Below are 21,678 nucleotides of genomic sequence, written 5' to 3'. Positions count from 1 at the left end.
GACATCGACTAATGTCTAAACAATATTACCTTAGGGAGTATGCACGATGCTGACTTCACTGAAGCTGAATGAAATACTGGGTGGTGGTGGCGGTGATTGTAGTGATGGTGGTGATAAAGGTCGCTGTGAAGGTCATGGTGGTGATGGTTTCGATAGTCGTGGTACTGATGATAATAGTTGTGGTGGTGGTGGCTGTGGTGGTGATGGTGGTGATGGTGGTTGTGGTGGGCGGGGGAGGGTCGCCGTCGTCGTTGTCGTTGTAGCTGTAAAGACCTGTGTAGATGCTGGTAGTGTACGTCTGATGTCTATGAACAACGCTAAATGTGTGTATATGTGTTCGTAGGTGTGTATGTGTGTGTGCGAGTGTGTGTTTATGTTTGTATAAGCATATGTACTTATACGTGTTTCTGTCAACATGTGCTTGTAAGTGCGTGTGCCTGTGCGTGTATGTATGTGTGTGTGCATGTGCCGCTCGTGAGTGGGCGTATGTCAGCGTTCGTGGTTGTGTGAGCGTGTATGCGTTTGTGTGTGTGTATGAGTGTGAGAGTGTGTGTGTGTATGTATGTGTGTATGTGTGTGTGTGTGTTCGTGTGTATGCATGCATTCTACACCAAATGGCCTCCTGAATATTACTTTCACACAATGTAAGCTTGTTTATTGTAATCACTCTCGGAAGAAGCTTTTTGATAGCAATAACCGGCTGATATAATTAAGCAAAGGATATAACAATATTTCATGCTTCGATGCTAATAAGTGGGTAACTTTAAATTCCTTTAAAGATTCTCTAATTTGGATAGCAATGACGATTTGGTAATATTATCGGTAATTATAATAAACGGCTTTCTCATTATATGTACATAGAAATATACAAAATGCCATCAGCCAGCCAGTTCAAATTTGACACTCAGTATCTTCACTGCCACCACCGGCAGTAACTTCACAACCATCACCTCACCATCATCGTTACCATATGGTTGAGTAGTGGTTTATTTGAAAATTTTGATAATAATATCTGGAGCTTTGAGGGTGGCTAACTGGCAGAATCGTTAGCACGCCGGGCGAAATGCGTAGCCGTATTTCGTCTGCCGTTACATTCTGAGTTCAAATTCCGCCGAGGTCGACTTTGCCTTTCATCCTTTCGGGGTCGATTAAATAAGTACCATTTGCGCACTGGGGTCGATATAATCGACTTAATCCCTTTGTCTGTCCTTGTTTGTCTCTCTGTGTTTAGCCCCTTGTGGGTAGTAAAGAAATAGGTATTTCGTCTGCCGTTACGTTCTGAATTCAAATTCCGCCGAGGTCGACTTTACCTTTCATCCTTTCGGGGTCGATTAAATAAGTATCAGCTACGCACTGGGGGTCAATGTAATCGATTTAATCCCTTTGTCTGTCCTTGTTTGTCTCCTCTATGTTTAGCCCCTTGTAGTCCATAAAGAAATAAATATCTGGAGCTTTGATTCTTATAAGCTAGAATTCAAGTTGCACGAAGCAGTGTTGAATATAATATACTCGTGTTAAATCTTATTTAACATGCTCGAGCATACTTAGATGTGGTAAGACCTTCCTCAGTCAAAATAGCCCCCGGAGAAAATTTTCCTCCGAGACGACATGTGTGAAACACATTGGGCTGTGAATGACGTTACAGGACGCATGCGTTTCAAACTTTACACACATCAGCAAACAGCGAATGCTGTTTCAATGTAATTCGCTTTAAATAGTTTGGAACACACTAACTTTGATCACAATAACCATTTGTTAACATTAACTGCGATTAAATTAAGCAATTTTCTCTGTATCTACATCCCGAGTACAACGAGAAAGAAAAGGATTTGATAATCCATATAAAACATAGATACAGTGCTGTCACCAAGCGACAGCAATCAGCTCTTTGAAACCTTATAATATAGGTACATTGATAACAAAATAAATAAACTTCAGCTAATAGCATAGTATGCTATCATATGTTAAAAGGGAAGCATCTTTTACATTCATGTCTTTTATAAGTTTCTTTTCTTCGACTCCCTACGGATTCTAGAAATCCAAATAAACCGTTGATGTATATCGTTATTTTCTTTTTCTTAATCTCACGGCATATATATTATTAGCTAACTTTAATAATTTTTTATTCTGAAAGATATATATTAGTAGCTTAAATAGTTCTGTTAGTTAACTTTAGTAATAGTCTCTTGCTACGCATATATATATTATTAGTTAATTTTAATATTTCTCTCCCATTATACATATATATATATTGTTAATTTTTACCTTAGACTTAAGCTGTATTTTTCTTCCAATAATTTGATATTTATACTGGATATTTCTGATAATGCTTCTTAATGATAATGCTTCTCAAAGTTACAATATAACCTTTTCTTGAGCGCAACAAATAGAAAATATTTATTGATATATCATTTACTTTTATTTTCCAGTATGTACTATGGACGGACCTCTTGGCATGACTACTGGTACTATAAAAGATTTCCAAATCAAGAGTTCAAACAGTTATCCTCAGGTGTGGGACAAATACTGCCACGAAAAATATGGACGTGTTTACATGCCGAATAAATATGGATGGTGTGCGAAATACAAGTCACCATCTGAATGGCTGATGGTTGATCTTGGTGTTGCAGCAAAGGTACTTCATTTTATCATTCACTTTTTATAAGCTAAAGGACGAGTTTTGAATTAGCTATCAATACCTCATGGTGGGTGGGGAGTGTCTCATATAATGGAGATTACGATTGTGAACACTTTTTTCCCCCAAAATTAAATTTTTTATAATTTTCCCTCTAATTCCGTACCCTCCTCTTTAACCTAAACTAGTGCTAGCTATTTTAAAACTCCACCAACCTAACAAAATGTATCACAATCAACAAAAATAAATATTATTTGCTTGAATTCAAACAGTAATTATCTTAATCTTCCTTATGACAGCAACATCAGTGATTATTCAGAAGGTAAAAATAATGATGATAGTAAAAAGACGGAGGAGGCAGAGAGAGAGAGGGGGGGTATGTGTGTGTCTGTGTGCGCGTGTGTGCGTGAGTGTGTGTGCGTGTGTGTGTGTAACAGAGAAAGAGAGAGAATGATAGAGAGAGAGAGAGCTACGATTACAAAAAATTATACTACACTAGATTAATACTAAATTTATTGCATTCTATATATTTGTTGTACAAGATTTTTTTATTTGAAGTCGTGTGTTGAAACAGATATTGTTATATTTCGGAATGGTCATTTTGCCAGTTTAGCCAATAAAAACACACGCACTATATATTTGATGTTATTTTGCTTCAGTGTTATTCATTTTTTACATTAATCTTAAACTTATTTCGGCCAGAGTTCTTTCGTCACACTCCTGTGACCGCATCAGTGGTCCTTTGTTTTCTTCTTTCTTATTTATGTGTCTCTCCTTACTAACCGTCAGCCATTTTGTATTTCTATTGTATGTCTTCATTTGCGCATGCTTATATCTCTATGTGCGTCTATGTTTAGTTAGTGTGTGGGGGGGATGCCTGTAATATTTGTATCTTCTGTAATTTGTTCATGTAATTTGTTTTTGTTGTTATTTTTGTTTATTCTTATTTTGTTCATGTGTTTACATCCACTTATTATTATTATCATTACGTATGCTTGTATGTATGTATGTATTACAACAATACATACATGTAGATCATTTGTTTCCAACCGATCGATTTTGCATCATCTGCTCCTAGTCTTCAACTTTCACATTAAGAGACTTAAGGTTACTTTTGATAACATCCCTAAAACGTTTCTTAGGTTTATGTCTCGGACGTTTGCCACGCTGCAACTCCCCGTAAAAAAAAATTGCTTTCGTAGTCTGTCATCCTGCATCCTAGCAAGGTGTCCAACCCAACGCATCTGATTGCATATGAGGATTATTTCAATACTGGATGTGTTAGCTTGCTGAAGAACAACGGTGTCTGGTGTTAAAGACTTCTATTTGATGTCTAGTATCCTCCTAAGTTTGATGAAATCTTTCAAAAGCCTTGATGTGGCGACAGTATGTCGTTCAGGTATCAGAAGAGTACAGGAGGCCCGTTAAAATACAAGATTCATAGATACTAAGCTTGGTTTTGAAGGTGGACAAAGGTGTTAGGTTCCACATAGGGTTGGGTTGGTGGCTTAGAGAACATGATGGTTGTTTTCTTTAGACTGGTGGTAAGTCCAAAAGCAAAACAAGCTCTAGAGAAGAGATCCAATACAGCTTCTGTGTCCTCCTCGATGTGAGCAACGAGAGCTACATCATCATCATAAAGGAGCTCTCGAACAAGGGCCTGGAATGTCTTCGACTTTGTATCAAAGCGTTTAACATCAAAGACCTCCTTACCTTTGGTTCTGAAACGAATATAGTCGCCGATATCATAGTCTTGGAAAGCATGCAAGATAGTTACTACAAAATATATGGAAAATAGTGTTGGAGCAGCAATATCACATTGTTTGACTCCGTTGACCCATTGAAGTTAAGATGAGCTTTCATATCACTATGAAGTTGCTTAAACAAGTTTACAAATTGAGGTGGACATCCAAATTTACCAAGAATGGTCCAGAGAACGGTCCTATTAATAGTGTCGAAGGCTTTTGTTAAATCGACAAATACCGGTTAAAGAGCTATGCTACGTTCGATGCATTTCTCCTGGAGTTGACGAGCAGAAAAATCATGTCCGTTGTGCCATGACTTGATTTAAAATCACACTGATTCTCCAGGATGACAGGATATATCCATATTTTTAGCCGATTAAGTAAAAGTTTTGCAAAACCCTTACCGACTATTTCAAGCCGGCTTATACCTCTGTAATTGCCACAATCGGATTTGGATCCTTTTCCTTTCAACAATGAAATTAAAATGACATCAACCCAGTCCTGAGGAACAGGAGCACCCAACCAGATATGTGATATTAGATTGTGGATCTCTACAGCAAGCCTATTACCCCCGTGGAGGAGAATTTCAATAGGAATACCGTCAAGACCTGGTGCCTTTCCAGTATTTAATTCTTTGATTGTGTTTTGGATCTCATCTATAGTTGGATGTTCCATCATCTCATGAATCCTTTTGGGGCAGATTACTGATGACATTTTCATCAATAACTGAAGGATTAAAAAAGAGATCAGTGAAGCGATCAGTCCAACGTTTCATGATGCCATCATGATCCTTGATGAGAAAATAGTTGTCTTTAGTGGTACCACAAATAAAGACCGAGGACCAAATACTCGTCCGATCAAGTGATCTACTGTTTTCAGGTCTTTACTGTTATACGCTTTCTGGATTTTTTCAGAAATATCTGACCACCATTTGTTTTTCATTTGTCTTATCTTTCTTTGGAGTGATGATTTTATCCTTTTGAGAGACTGCAGTAACGGCTTTTTATCATCATCTGGAGCACCGAGGTATATTTGGTGCAGCTTATTTTTATCTTCAAGAAGTTTATTGATCTGTAGATCATTGTCACCAAACCAGTCCCGATGTTTTCTATTTCTGAGAACAAGAACCTCAACTCCAACATTGTAAATAGTGGTCTTAAACTGAGCCCAAGTTACTTCCAATTCCGCTTCTCCAATAGCATTTCTAAGATTCGCCTGCACCTTATAGTCCCTTAATTTCAACACATCGATACGTTTAGGGACTTTTATTCCTCCAGATCTTATTCTACGCATGATGCAGAGTTTCAACTTACCGCGTATTAACATATGGTCAGTCCCACATTCTGCACCTCGCATGACTCGGACAGTGCAAACATCAGGAATGTTTCGTTTCCTGGTGATAAGGTAATCAAGAATATGTCCATGTTTGGATCTTGGATGCGTCCAGGTAGTTTTATGGATATCCTTCTGATGAAAAACAGTGTTGTAGATGATGAGATCAAGTTCAGTGCAGAGCTGAAGAAGACGGAGACCATTAGCGTTTATTTTGCCCAAACCATGTCTCCCTAGTGCATCCCAGGTCTCATAATCGCATCCAACACAGGCATTGAAATCGTCAAGAAGGCGGATCTTATCTGCATTTGGAATCAAAATCATAACCGATCTGAGATCTTCATAGAAATTCATTATAGATTCACTGCTGCTATCAAGAGTAGGAGCATAAACAGAGATAACAATCATAAAACGATTGTATGATAGAGGAGCTCGAAGATACATAATCCTATCACTGAATCCATAAAGTTGTTCTATTTTGTGGATTAACTCGGTACGAATTGCAAAGCCAACACCCCCTACTCGTTTTTCACCCTTTGGTTTACCCTTCCAAAAGAAAGTGTATCCAGCACCTGTTTCTGTTAATAGATTTTCATCTCCCAACCGAGTTTCAGAGAGTGCAACAATGTCGAGGTTTTACCGAGCCAACTCCTTGGCTATTACGCCAGTTTGCCGTTCAGGGTTACTTGACCCTTCATGATCAACAAGTGTCCTGTTATTCCATACACTTACCCATAATCTATATTTCTTGCTTGCATGTTTTCTTTTTATATTCCTACTGCTGTAGCGAACAACAATCAGCTGCAGGTTGCTGACCAGCTAGATGGTAGAATAGGCATTTGTTCGGGTCACCTTTTCTAGACCTTTCCCAGATTTCTGGCTGAGCAGTGCTACCCTATAGAGGGCTACTCAGACGGTCTCGACTTCGCCGAAGCATTCTGCTGTTCTTTCAACAATGCAGCAACGTTAGATGGGGCCTGAGCCACCCACGTGCAGATTCGTGATCATGCGCTCCCAGCTAAGCCTGCACATGTCGCCACTATTCCATCGCCGAGGGACTTGAAGAGATATCTGTACATTTAAATATCAATGCCACACGCTTGTACGACACTTATAGCACCCACTCCTCCCTCAAATTCTGATATCCAGTGACAAACCAAGGCAAGATGACAGGGTTATTATGGAGGTCGCATGTTTTATTATCCCGGAGTTTAACCTCTCCAGTAGTTTTATATCAGTGTCCTTCTCCCAGTCTTTGCCCAACCAAAGGCTAACTGCAAGACATTAATGAAGGATTTGAATTCAGTGTTACATTCTCCTAGACAGATTGCCTTCCCCACGGCTTTATTAAGCATAGGAGCTTTATCTACCCCTTTAACTACATCCACAAATACATACAAATCAAATAAAATAAAAGAAGTAAAACTACAAATATATATATAAGATATCCGTTCCGTCAAAGATGAAAATTCGCACAATTTTCTTATTCCTATTCAAGCTAGGCCGAAAAGCTGCTGAAACAGCTCGCGATATCAACGATGCGTTTGGCCCAGGAACCACTAATGAACGTACAGCACAATGGTGGTTCAAGAAATTTCGTTTGGCCCAGGAACCACTAATGAACGTACAGCACGATGGTGGTTCAAGAAATTTCGTAGCGTAGTGGTCGGTCATCGGATGTTGACAACGATCAACTAAGAGCCTTAGTCAAAGCCAATCCACGCACAACTGTTCGAGAGCTTACTTCTGAATTAGACGTAACGTATACGATAATTTTCAACCACTTGAAAGAGATTGGAAAAACAAAAATACTTGAGAAATGGGTGCCGCACGAATTGAATGACAACCAAAAAAAAAAAAACGCCGTTTTGAAGTGTCGTCTTCTCTTTTACGCAGCAAGAACGACCTGTTTCTCGACCGGATTGTGACTTGCGATGAAAAGTGGATTCTTTACAACAGGCGACGCTCCATGGCACTTCCCGAAGCCAGAGTTGCACCAAAAGAAGGTCATGGTGACCGTTTGGTTGTCTGCAGTCGGTCTCATCCAGGCGAAACCATTACGGAAGAGAAGTACTGTCAGCAAATGGATGAAATGTATGTGAAACTCTGACAACAACAGCTAGCATTGGTCAATAGAAATGACCAGTTCTTCTCAACGACAACGCTCGGCCGCACGTTGCACGATTGACCCTGCAGAAGTTGAACGAATTGGGCTACGAAACTATGTCTCATCCACCATACTCACAAGACCTCTCATCTACCTACTACCACTTTTTCAAGCATTTCGACAACTTCCTGCGTGAGAAATGCTTCAAAAGCCGAGACAATGCCAAGCACGCTTTCAGCGACTTCATCGCCACCAGAACGCAGGATTTTTACGCTACTGGCATAAATAAACTTGTTTCGCGTTGGCAAAAGTGTGTTGATTCTGATGGTGTTTATTTCGATTAATAAAGTTTTGTTTGAGCCTCTGAATTTAAAGGCTAAAAACCGCAAGAACTTTCTTGACAACCTAATACATACATAAATTCAAGAATTAAAAATGAAAATAGATATATATAAATATAAATATATATATATATATATATATATATATATAATATATATATATATATAAATATATATATACACACACACACGTCCAACACTCAACCACACCAACACGCACCTGGCACACACATTCAGCTAGGTCGTTTACGCTGCTGGTACCATATAACCCAATACTACCTGTCGCATAGTCGGGTCGTCGGCGACTAAGCCGGCTCCCCCACCAATTCCACTTGGTGAGGAGGATGTGTATTGGACACCCTGCAGGACTAAAAGTAAGACCTGTAAAAGGACGAAAGAACTCTTAAGAGTCAACGGTCATCCAAATTATATATATATAATGAGAGAGAGAGAGAGATCCCGAAAAAGGGTTTACATATGATACTTGGATGTGAAAAATAATATACAATTAAAGAAATATTACATTAAAAATCGAGTTAAATTTCTGTGCATCATACTTCAAGTCAAAGTAGGATACATCATTTTAGTTAACAGAAACATTAAACTGAACTATTCTACTTAATACATTGTTGTTTAAATATAGTTTAGATGGTGAAGTTGGCATTGAGTTAGAGTTCTGTGGTATCTTCCTGTGGAATTGTCAAAAGCAGTTAATGTTACTGCTTTCGACTACAGAGAATTTCTATTTTAGTAAAACACCTGGGATGGGACCATCACCATCATCATTCCCATCATCATTGTCATCATCGTCGTTTTTTTAAAGTTCACATTTCAAGATTTGCATGGGTTAGACAGAGATTATTGGAGCAGGTGTTCTACAACCAGAAGTCATTGTCATCAACCCTCACTTGTTTTTGGTGAGACTTGTTTTTGCAGAATATTGGAAATGCTTGTATGATACTCGTTTACAACATACACATATATCTATCCATACATATACACATTAACGTACATATATATGTGATTTGGCTATCTCTGCTGACATCAGTTTCCCCTGGCCAAAGAGCCATTCACTTGGTGAGTGGAAAAGAAACATCTTCTAGGTGTAATCAATAAAACACACACACATACATACATACATACATACATACCTGATAGGTCGCTAGCCACTAAAGCTGTTGTATTTTCTCTCTCTGTTTATTTCTGTGTTCCTTTCTGTTGAAGAGCGTAGGCTCAAAACGTAAAAGACTGTCTCACTCCCCGAGCGTTAAACTAATACATCTGTTTGTTGTCTACACCTGTCTTCGTCTTTTGTTTTTTTTTTTGGTTTTTTGGTTTTTTTGGGGGGTGGGGGGTTGTCAATTTTCACTATATATATATATATATATATACATATATAAATATATACACACACACACATTTATAATCAAGGGTACAAAATAATACCAGCCCTGCTAGAAAAAGGATTTGAAAAATATTCAAATAAGCCACAATATCACTAAAAATTTAAGCTGACGAAATCGAGGAGCGCGTAGAAAAGCCAATATACCATTGCGGGGGAAAGACGTAAATGAATTTACAGATTTCAAAATCTGAGATATTACCCTTAGTTTTCATCAGTAGATCTTGCTGCCTGGGGCTAAACTGATACCCGCTTCGTCATGTTTGTTAAAATAGCATAAACACAACAACATACACACACACACACACATAGGTATATATATATATATATATATATATATGCGACGAGCTTCTTTCAGTTTCTGTGTACCAGATCCCCCCACAAGGCTTTCATCAGCCCAGAGCTTTTGTAAAAGACACTTGCCTAAGGTGCCATGCTATGAGACTGAACCCAGAACCATGTGATTAGGAAGAAAACTTCTTAACCACATTGCCACGATATCATAATAATAATTCGTTATTGCTTATATCTTTACAGGTGACTGGAGTTATGACCCAAGGACGTGGTGACGGAGTTGAATGGGTGACATCATTTCTTGTTTCCTACAGTATGGATTCTTTCGATTGGAATTATGTACACGACAGTTACAATAACCAAAAGGTTTGTATATCAGGTTTCCAAGTCAGAAATTTTGTATGTTATAGGACTTTTAAGAGACAGAAGCTCATTTAACACAAATGTATCTGTTATTTTATAGAATGCAATTTAACGTAGTGTACTAAACTAGTGTATACTAAACAAACGGATGTATACAATATGTCTTAAACAAGTGAATGTAAACAATATGTGTTAAAGAAATAGAGCTGTACACAATGTTTTAATCAAATATACATTAAACGCTTGTATATTAATTTTCAGAATTTATCTCAGTTATATCACGCTTATATAAATGAACTCTACTAAATAATACTTCTCGAATAGGATATACAATTAATTATTTATATTAATTAATCAGTACAGATGTAGAAGATAGGAATATATGACACGAAGAAAGAATGCAAAAAAACTACTGTAAACGAAATCATTTAAATACTAAACTAAAAGTAATTTAATGTTTAGTATTTCTTTATTAACATAGTGACCCTTACAAGAGCCTTCTGGTTTCCTTCTCTTTAGAAATCATATCAATTCTTTTCCTTAAGGAGGAAACAAACAATTATATGTCCATCTAATTTTCTTCACTTTTTTAAAAGAATTAACTAATAACATTAGGGGTAGACATAAGCATATGTTTAACAGGTTCGCTTCAAAATCAGGTGGTTACATGTTTGATCCTATAGTGGGTCACTTCTACGACAGGCACGGGTTAATTCAGCCCCAATGAATGAAACTGAGGAGAGAGTAATTGAAAGTTTGTAGAGTGAACTGAACTGAACTGAACGGAAGGCTATACAATGAATTGTGATCGATTTAATTCATCGTTCTATTTGACACTATCGCCTGATGTTTGATATGTTGTAGACTTCTCCTTTTGAGGATACCCCAATATCTTAAGGATACTCCTCCTTCCTGAGGATACCCCAATATACCCTAAAAGTTGCGTTTTGATCCCCACCTTTCTCTACCCCAAACTTTCCATCTCGGAAGTAATAAAAAAACTAAGCAACTATATTTCATTTAAAATATATAATTCAAAACATTTTATCAGTAACAAATACAAAATTATCTTGAATATATCAATAAAACATAATTAAAATTAATATTTCAAGTTTGAGTTCGAAAACTTATGATCTCTTCTTGTGTTTAGGTGTTTGAAGGCAACATCGATTCTTATTCTGTAAGACATTCATATTTTGATCAACCTATTTTGGCACGTTACATTAAATTCCACACAGTCAGCTGGAACAAACATCCAAGTATGCGTGTCGAGATTCTGGGATGTCAATGTAAGTATAATCTGTTTTGTAACATTTGAAACTGAAATCCCGATTAATTCATTGAATTTTAAATATATGAAATATTCATAGTTTTCATCAGTTCTTCTATAACAACTAGGCTCTGGTTTGTCTTTGATATGAATAGCGATTTTCAGTAAACTGAAGGTGTTTTTAATTCTCTGATAAGTGACGAACAAATCGTGAAATATGTCAGAATATTTTTCTCTGTGCAAAGAGAATAACAAAGAGAATATTTACATCTCTTTAAAGTTTTTCAGCTTTAGGAAGGAATTTAGTTTGGCTACTTTAATACAATACTTTAAGACTTTAAAATATTATCCTTGAAAATACTGACGGGATGATAACGTTTGGGATGCTTTTCATCATATGTCTACTCAATCAAAGCAGAACAAAGAAACAAGAATAAAAATGTTAAATCTGGCAAAAATATTATATTCCATTTCTTTGCTTTACCAGTATCTTTTCTTGATATCGATCTTGCAGCTGATATCTTCAGGTTCCAATATATGACTAACTGAAACTTTTACTAGAATCTTTTCAATTTTACTATAAATTTTTGTCTCATTTAATTATTCATAAGCTTGAGATACTAAAAGTGTTCTAAAATACCTTCTACAATGATAAAAATGATACTGAAACCAACAAAATACATCCAGTATAGCAAAAAAGAAACAGATTTTAACAAAGTAAATAAAGATATCTTTAAAGTCATAAGAAATAATTGCTTTTGCTGTTTTCGCCAACATTTCAGTATGCAAAGAACCGATTGGTCTACCCCCTTACGGTAAAATGAGTGCTTCATCAAATCTGTCGTTCCGAAGAAAAAGTTCTTGCCAACCTGAAGACGGAAACATCCTTAGCAACAAAGCTTGGTGTTCCAAGAAACAAGACCGTAAGTTCCTGTATTATGTATTTGAGTCGTTAAATATTAGGTTGCCAGCAAGATTTTCCAATGGAAAGCAAATAAACCAGTGAGAGGGAACCGACATGTGGGCGCTCAGCCTGAATAAATAGCTGCTAATTCTCCCTCGAGTCACACACACACACACACACACATACACATTATATATATATATATATATATATATATATATATATATATATAAGGATATATCCACATAGTCTTTTTTTCTCTTTTCTCTCTCCAACCATGCCTCCAAAGCTTCACTACACGCACATACTTATACACACATGCATACATGTACTCATATATACACATACATATACACACACTTATAGATTCAAAATATCAATTAACAAAGAACATCCTCTTCCCAATTCATCTCCAGATTTTTTCAACTAACATATATATATATATATATATATATATATATATATATATATATATATATATATATCAAAATAAGCAGCAAGGATATCCAGTGGTAATGCAGAACGATCGTTTCATGCAACTCCATTTAATTGAACAATGCAATCATTACGTCAATTTAAAATGCAGAGCAATCTTCAGCTGCACAAAGACATGGGATTTAATTAAATTAGAACAGATGGACGCATTAGTATAATTATATGCTGTCTCACTCCAGTTTAGAAGATACTGAATTTTCAAGAAGATACAAATTGTTATAGACTCTGCCTGTCACTGATGTTTTGCTTTTATGGGGCCAGTTTCAATTTATAGACTAGTTTATCAAATCCCTTATATATCTAAGGCAGAGAGAACAGAGGGCAGTCTCTGTTAGGGGTAGGGCTGAAGGAGCAGACAGATATCATAGTTGGTATAGTCATAAAAATCAAGATTTATTAGAAGCAATATCAAGAGGTTTGGTAAAGGAAAAGTTAAAACAAGATGTTAGATGATAATTAAAGGGGTCGCCCACTAGCAGACCATTGATAATGAAACTAGGGAAGTCTTATGTATGTGTATATATGAGTACATGTATGCATGTGTGTATAAGTACTATAGTTATATATTCTAAACAATGTTACTATATTGTATACAGTTAAAGTTTAGAGTTATTCAAAGGATTATTAAGAAGAATATTATAACAAAAGGATAGAAATTTATGAATACTGTTGTGTATATACCAAACTTTTACCACAATAGAGGGAGGAAAAGAAATTATCCAGAAATAGTTTAATATTTATACATATTGTACACTTAAATACTAACTCATCAGATGGTATCTGTGAATATTGATTAATTGGTATATACTGGTATTAATAAAGGCGTATTGAGGTAAAGGAACATGCTAATTATATATTAATAAAATTATAATCTAAGCCGTATTTTTTATAAGTAGTGAATATACCAGTATAGTTTTATATAAGCTAAGTATGAATTTATAAAGATACAAAAATTTCGATTAATTTTATAAAGAAACAAAGGCTAATTATAAAATAATAAAGAAATAAAATAATCAAGTAGGGCAGAACACAGCAGAAAAGGAAATAAAATGGCTTAATTACTAATACTATGGTAAAGTAAATGTAGCTTATTAACACTAATAGAGAAGATTTTTAGAAAATGTATAACAATTCAAAATATATTAGACTAATATATTAGTATATATGCCCGCCAGGTTACTCCTATTGCTACTGATAACATGAAACTCAGAACAACTTGAGCCGTCAGTAACTAATCCGACAACCCTCTCGAGTTTTCTTGGAAGGAGAGTGGTTTCGTTGGGCAACTTCCGAAGTGCTACTACTTTGGCTCAGGATAGACCTGGGAACAATAGTGGCTAAGTGATGGTGACACATTCTTCAAGACCCTGGAATTCCCATATCAGAGCCCCACTATCGGATACAGTTTAAAGTCATACACAGGACATACATACATACATACATATATAGACAGACAGATACATACATACATACATACATACATGCATGCATGCATACATACATACATATATACATGCATGCATGCATGCATGCATACATACATACATACATACATACATACCTACATACATACATACATACATGCATGCATACATACATACATACGTACATACATACATACATACATATATACATGCATGCATGCATACATACATACATACATACATACATACATACATACATACATACATACATAATGGCCACTTCTTCGTTTTGAAGTATAAGATAACAGTGTCGGTACATCAAGCGATGTCTGTCATGATGTTTTTAAAGTGAGGAGAGGCTTTGCACACAACCAGTTCCTAGGAGTCACGCACTCTTAGTAATGTGATACACCGTGTTTACGTTCGTTCTAATTCTCTCGGTTCTCTGCTGACTGAATCTGTTATGTCAATCCTCTATGTAGCCACTGCTTTCTGCTCCAGGGTTACCAGTTTGCCTATGATTGCTACAGGAACTATCGTTGTCTATGAGGAATTGTAGGACTAAGTTTCCATACACAATATTGACTTTAATGAATTCATCAAACCTTTGATAGGTTTTATTTTTCATTCTGCAGAGTGTCCAATGACCCTCCTCACTAAGCAAGCCTTGTGCGTTTGCCATTTAGTCGCCGATCTGCATTGCATGTTACCAGTGGCACGCACAATCGACCTGACATACATTCATGCGTACATAATTACATGCACTCATAGAGACAGACAGACAGATAGACATTCAAATATATATATATATATATTATATATATATATATATATATATACGCACACGCATGCACACAACGTGTGTGTGCCCGCGCGCGTGTATGTACGATACTGTGTGTGTGTACACTTCAGTGCAAAATTAAATTTAATTCAAATGCATGCACCTCTATTCCGAAATAATTTAAATAGATAATTTAAACTATTTAAAAGATTAAACTATTCAGTAATTACTTTTCCAGGCTTATAACGCATCTGTCGAGTGTTGAAGACCTAGAAATGTTTCAATAAATTTGTAAATTACTAAAATAAACTGGACCATCGCGCCAAGTAAGACAGGTGAAAGTTAATTCAATTCCAGTATTATACGAACACTTTTTCTCGAGACAAAAATTGATCCAGTAATTGACTGGTGTATAATTGTATCCACGCTGAAAGGACGAACGGAAAAGTTGACCTCTGCAAGGCTTATAGTTGGAGCGTAAAGGAACATGACTGTGCAACAAAAGTTGCTCCACTGATTCTGCTAAGCTACTACCCTTAGCATCTACGTCATCATTATGTAGAAAGAACAAGAAAACTGCTACGCAATCACCAGATCTGCTTGAAATAAATGCCAATCTCCCTTATGTCACACCCCACCATCTTGAAAAACAAAGGGCCGTTTGGCTTGTGTAGTTATATAAAAACTTGAGTAAGTCACAACTGGAACGGCTTTCCCCATAGATCTGCTCGATCACACTTCACTGGGACAAAACAACAGTAATTATGATAAAGAAAAATCAAGATAATCAGATTTTCAATTGAAAATGAAAATTAATTAATTTATTTATTTACTTATTTTAACAGAAAATCAGTGGCTGCAGATCGATATTGGACCGCCTACTTTAATAACAGCCATTATTACTAGAGGCAGAGCAGACACTAGGCGGAAACATTGGGTAACCAAGTTCAATGTAACCTACAGCAACGATACTAAAATATGGTATGGCTACCGAGACGCCCTTCATTTAGCCAGCAAGGTAAGTCACTCTTAATTAAATAATAACAAGAAATGAAAACCTTTCATCTAAACATAATTCATATGTTTAGCCAGACCTTAACTGAACATAATAAATTAAATAGAGAAAATTATTAAAGAAATATATTTAATTTCAACAGATTAGGTTATTAATTGTCGGCTGATAAATCACATCTTTGGAAAGGAAAGATATTTATTTCAATTAAACGTCTAAATATTTACATCTGTCTAATCAGCGATCAGTATGTTGGGTAAATATCGGAAAATATTTCATTTCCAAAGATGAAGTTGAGAGATCGATCATTTATAACCGTGTTTGTTAAAACAATTAATCTTATGAACATTGAATGCTCAACAGATGTTGTATTTTAACATTATTGGTGCCTAACTCTTGTACATGGCTGTATTACACACTCACGCAATCACATGTATGTATGTATGTATGTATGTATGTATGTATGTATGTATGTATGTATGTATGTATGTATGTATGTATGTATGTATGTATGTATGTATGTATGTATGTATGTATGTATGTATGTATGTATGTATGTATGTATGTATGTATGTATGTATGTATGTATGTATGTATGTATGTATGTATGTATGTATGTATGTATGTATGTATGTATGTATGTATGTATGTATGTATGTATGTATGTATGTATGTATGTATGTATGTATGTATGTATGTATGTATGTATGTATGTATGTATGTATGTATGTATGTATGTATGTATGTATGTATGTATGTATGTATGTATGTATGTATGTATGTATGTATGTATGTATGTATGTATGTATGTATGTATGTATGTATGTATGTATGTATGTATGTATGTATGTATGTATGTATGTATGTATATGTATGTATGTATGTTGTATGTATGTATGTATGTATGTATGTATGTATGTATGTATGTATGTATGTATGTATGTATGTATGTATGTATGTATGTATGTATGTATGTATGTATGTATGTATGTATGTATGTATGTATGTATGTATGTATGTATGTATGTATGTATGTATGTATGTATTATGTATGTATGTATGTGTATGTATGTATGTATGTATGTATGTATGTATGTATGTATGTATGTATGTATGTATGTATGTATGTATGTATTGTGTACGTATGTTGGGCTCAACGATCAAAATATCATCTCCTCGACTCTTGACTAAACACTACATTTCACTTTGCTCCAGTCTACTCGGCTGAACTTGAGTACCAGTCGAGTCCTGGGATAGTCCTCAGGTCTTCCAGCTGTCACATCCTGGATGTTCTACTTCGTCAATGGCGAGAGGTCCAAGGTGTCCATGTCGGCTCATAGCAATACATGTACTTAAAACAATTAGGAAAAGCATGGTCCAAGCTTCCAGATCATATTTGCTTGCGTTTGACGCCCGTGGTAGTTAGACACTCTGTCTGTGTGTGTGTGTGTGTGTGTGTGTGTGTGTGTGTGTGTGTGTGTGTGTGTTGTGTGTGTGTGTGTGTGCTATGATTTCCATCAGCATGAAATATGAGACGAAAGAGAACTCAATACAATTCATACAAATATAAATCAAGGTGAATATGGTGAGTTATTTTAAAGTTTCAGTAACCTCCATAGCATTTATGAATTTTTGGGATCATCAGCTAAATTCCATCGTTTCATAGTCTGCTAACTTTAAAGTATCCAGTACATTTCAGTTTTCTGGCCCGAAATATTAGCAATCCAAGAATAAAGTTGGGAAAACTCCAACTGGATACGATCAGAAGATTCTTATGATCCCGACTACCTTCTGCTTAGACCAAACTCACCAAACTGGGTTCTCTAAATTTATATGCCAGCACTTTTAGTTTGGCTGGTTCTTGAAGCCTCGTACATCCCCAAAGAGGCTCATCTTTACCGTTGATAGTTTTCTGATATAATTTCCCTACCATCCTTTTTTCTCCTCCGTCCACCAGCATTTCTCCAACTTTTCTTCATCCCACATTCACAACAGGTCCTCACAAGTGAATAGTGAAATCCAGGCCAGGCGGAAGAGTGGACATGTGTCCTGCCCTTCTCTAGAGGACTGTCAGTAACCTTCGTTTTAGACTGAGTCCATTCCTTTCCTTTTTCTTTTTCTTTCATTTTACTGACACTAACGATAATATACCTTCCTTTACGTTCCATATCTTCCCTAATACACATGCCGGTGGGTCTGTATTGTGAATAAAGACCCTCATCGGTTGCTACTGAATGTTTCACAGAGCAGCACGAGGTGATTCTGTTTGCTTTTACTTTTAGTCTGATTATCATTGCAGCTGAGACTCTAGACACAGTAGTTGCAACGATTGCCGTCATAGACTTGCTGCCGTTGTTGTATCTGTAAATCTCTACCGCCATCTTCTTTCCTTGCCTTTTCATATCTAAACAGAAGGCCTTCAAATGATTCTTGCCCCACACTACTAGTTTAATTGACCTCCTCATTGCTTCCATAATGGGTTACAACCCCAAGAAAGCTTTGGAGCTTTTGGACCTAAATGTCCATGCAGGACCTAGATGTCCATGCAGATTCCATTTGATAAAATATTTTTTGCTGGTCACCTCCGCGCTCACTACCTGCTCGTAGTCTGTCACAGACTTGACTTGAACATCCTCCAAATTAGTTAGAACTTATAACTTCTTTCGTTGAAAGTCTTCTACATTTTTTAAACAATTGCATATTATCTTCCACTTTATATTTACTGCAAAAATCGAGGAGTAAGGAGGCACTCTCCTTTGTGATGATCCTGTTCCACGCTTTTTCCTTTGCTTGAATTTTCCTTTGTCTAGTAATATTATAGCTTGTAACACTAGGGAGGAGTTGCTGTTGTTGTTGGGGATGCTTTCTTACTGTAATTCAAGTTTTCGATTTTTCGTTTTTCCCTGCTTTTTTTTTTAAATTATAATTGTATATGTTTATCTTTCTTTTACATGTTTCTCGTTTTTTTATAATCTGTTTCTGTAGCTTTAATCATTTTGCAAAATTGTTCTCTGCCGCAACTATTGTGGCTAGCACGATTTCTCACCTGAGAAAAAGTAATGGACGTTTTCAAAAATATGCATATTTAATGTCTTAGGGCAAACCTTCTTTATGCCAGATTAAAGGGGTTAATTAAGACCTTAAAAAGAATCAAATATTACTTCTTTCATTAAGTAGTTCTGGAAGAAAATTTTTTCGAAATAGCGCTGTGCGAACTCTGGACATTTACAGTGAATAATAATAATAATAATAATAATAATAATAATAATAATAATAATAATAATAATAATAATAATAATAATAGTAGTAGTAGTAGTAGTATTAGTAGTAATAATAATAATAACGGCAATAACAGTAATAACAAACGAACAATAACAATAAAAACAACAGCCACAATAATAATAACATTAATAATAATAACAATAACAGCAGTAATAATAACATCGACATCAACAACAACAACTGTGACTTGACAAACAATACAAATCCATTTTGGCACATCTGTAATCAAAAACCTCACGATACTGTATATTGTGCGACATCAATAATAATAATAATAGTAATAATAATAATAATAATAATAATAATAATAATAATAAATGCCCTGATGCAGTACCAGGCAGTGGCTCTCATGGCTACTGATCTTAACTGGTTGGAAATGTTATCATGTACATTGTTTTGTCTTGGTATAAAAGATGGGCTACAGAAAATGTTCTGCTCAATACCACAGATTTGATTGTCATTTGTTTGACCTTAACCAGTTGAGCATATCCCTTAGTGGCTAACGATATGTGCATCTCTGATCACGAGCTGAGCAGAAGTAGTGGGAGAGCATCATAGCCATGTGTTGAGAGGGGTTCTTTGGGGTTTGAGTAATTCACTTCTGGAAACATGGGTGTTTCGTTCAACATCCTTAAACAACCCTTATTCATGGACCTTTTGAGTAGGATGAGTTACTCGACCAGAAAATTCTACAAGGTCATGTGCTGTTTATCTTGATATGAGATCACCATGACGTGCACATATGGTTGTGATGCATGTGACTAGTGTACCCTTATCAGACGGCTAGTCATGATGGGTATACTGGGCTTTGTATATTTTACCCCATTGTCACTTTGATAGCATGCACTGCTCTCTCACTCAATGATAATAATAATAATAATAATAATAATAATAATAATAATGATAATAATAATAATAATAATAATAATAATAATATAATAATAATAATAATAATGATGATGATAATAGTAATAATATGGGAAGTTAAGCATTTGTGGTCTATGAAAAAGGTGGTAGTAGTACCAATAATTGTCGGAACCCTGGGAACAGTGAGTAAAAATCTATAGAAGTACATGGAACAAATGGGGGCTGCAATAAGAGTGGAGCACTTGCAGAAAACAGCACTGCTTGGAACCGCTCGAATACTCCGGAAGGTGCTCGAAATATAAGGGGTAGTGAACAGCGTTAGAAGCTGTCCAAAAGCAATAATAATAATAATAATAATAATAATAATAATAATAATCCTTTCTACTGGAGGCACAAGGCCTGGAATTTGTTGAGAGGGGACTAGTCGATTACATCGACCCCAGTGTTTCACTGGTACTTAATTTATCGACCCCGAAAGGATGAAAATCAAAGTCGATCTCGGCGGAATTTGAACTCAGAACGTAGCGGCGAGTAAAATACCGCTAAGCATTTCGTCCAGCATGTTAATGATTCTCCTAGCTCAAAAGCGCTCATGGAAATGAACATCCTTACTGGCAAAAAGATTGAAATTGCAGAAACAGAAGGTATCCTTCCCAATCCGACAGATGAATGATGTAATATCTGATGAAACGGCGGGCAGTTCCTGTCCACGGCTTGATCGTGTTTTCTTTTCCTCCCTCCCAAGGCCTTTTTGTATAATACTTTTTAAAATATATAAGAAAAATTAGATAATAATAATAACAACAACAACGACGACGACGACGACAACGATGTTGATGATGATGATGATTTCTGTTATTTTTAATGATGATAACAACAACAATAATAATACTTTACAATTTAAACGATAATCCTAATATTATTTCTCTGAAAAATTTGAAGCTGAAAATTTTCTTTTATTTTTGCTTTTTGTTAATTTGTTAGTAATTGTCTTGATTATGATTGCAGTGTGTAACCATGCTGATATCGTGTGCTGATATCTCTTTGCTCCACCTCATTGCTGCCAGAGTGTCATCACCTAACAGACTACCTCTTCCTTCCCTTACTACTCAACCTCTCCATATGTGCTTCCAATGAATGCCGCAAACGTAGCATCTGCGGACACAAGGCTCTTTAACACACAAACTGAGTAACAACCGAGCTTATTGCATAAAATATATAGATATCATACAAAAGATGGTATCGTGGGGTGGTATATCAGTTGGAAATTACAACAGACAAATGTAAAAGAATGATAAAAGAAGACATAGTAATTTCATATAAATAAACGTACACCCACGTGTACCTCTATTTGTATGTGTGTGTGTACATTTGTCCTACTTACAATTATGTATGTATGTATTTATGTATTATATAAGTGCAAT

The 21,678-nt window shown here is 35.8% G+C and overlaps 1 protein-coding gene across 2 annotated transcripts in view; it reads left to right on the top strand.

The window, feature by feature from the left end:
* LOC115212288 (lactadherin) overlaps positions 1–21,678 on the top strand; it is a 134,848-nt gene that overhangs the window by 90,231 nt on the left and 22,939 nt on the right. For both annotated transcript variants that reach the window (XM_029781130.2, XM_029781131.2), the window contains exons 2-6: positions 2,430–2,635; positions 10,100–10,222; positions 11,370–11,508; positions 12,272–12,412; positions 15,939–16,111. In XM_029781130.2, the coding sequence (XP_029636990.1) occupies positions 2,430–2,635; positions 10,100–10,222; positions 11,370–11,508; positions 12,272–12,412; positions 15,939–16,111 (782 nt within the window). The remainder of the gene's footprint in view (positions 1–2,429; positions 2,636–10,099; positions 10,223–11,369; positions 11,509–12,271; positions 12,413–15,938; positions 16,112–21,678) is intronic.

This window comes from Octopus sinensis, linkage group LG5 (genome assembly GCF_006345805.1).
Source record: "Octopus sinensis linkage group LG5, ASM634580v1, whole genome shotgun sequence".
Taxonomy (NCBI): Eukaryota; Metazoa; Mollusca; class Cephalopoda; order Octopoda; family Octopodidae; genus Octopus; species Octopus sinensis.
Note: the sequence above shows the minus strand (reverse complement) of the source record. Positions and strands in the feature narration are given on the sequence as shown.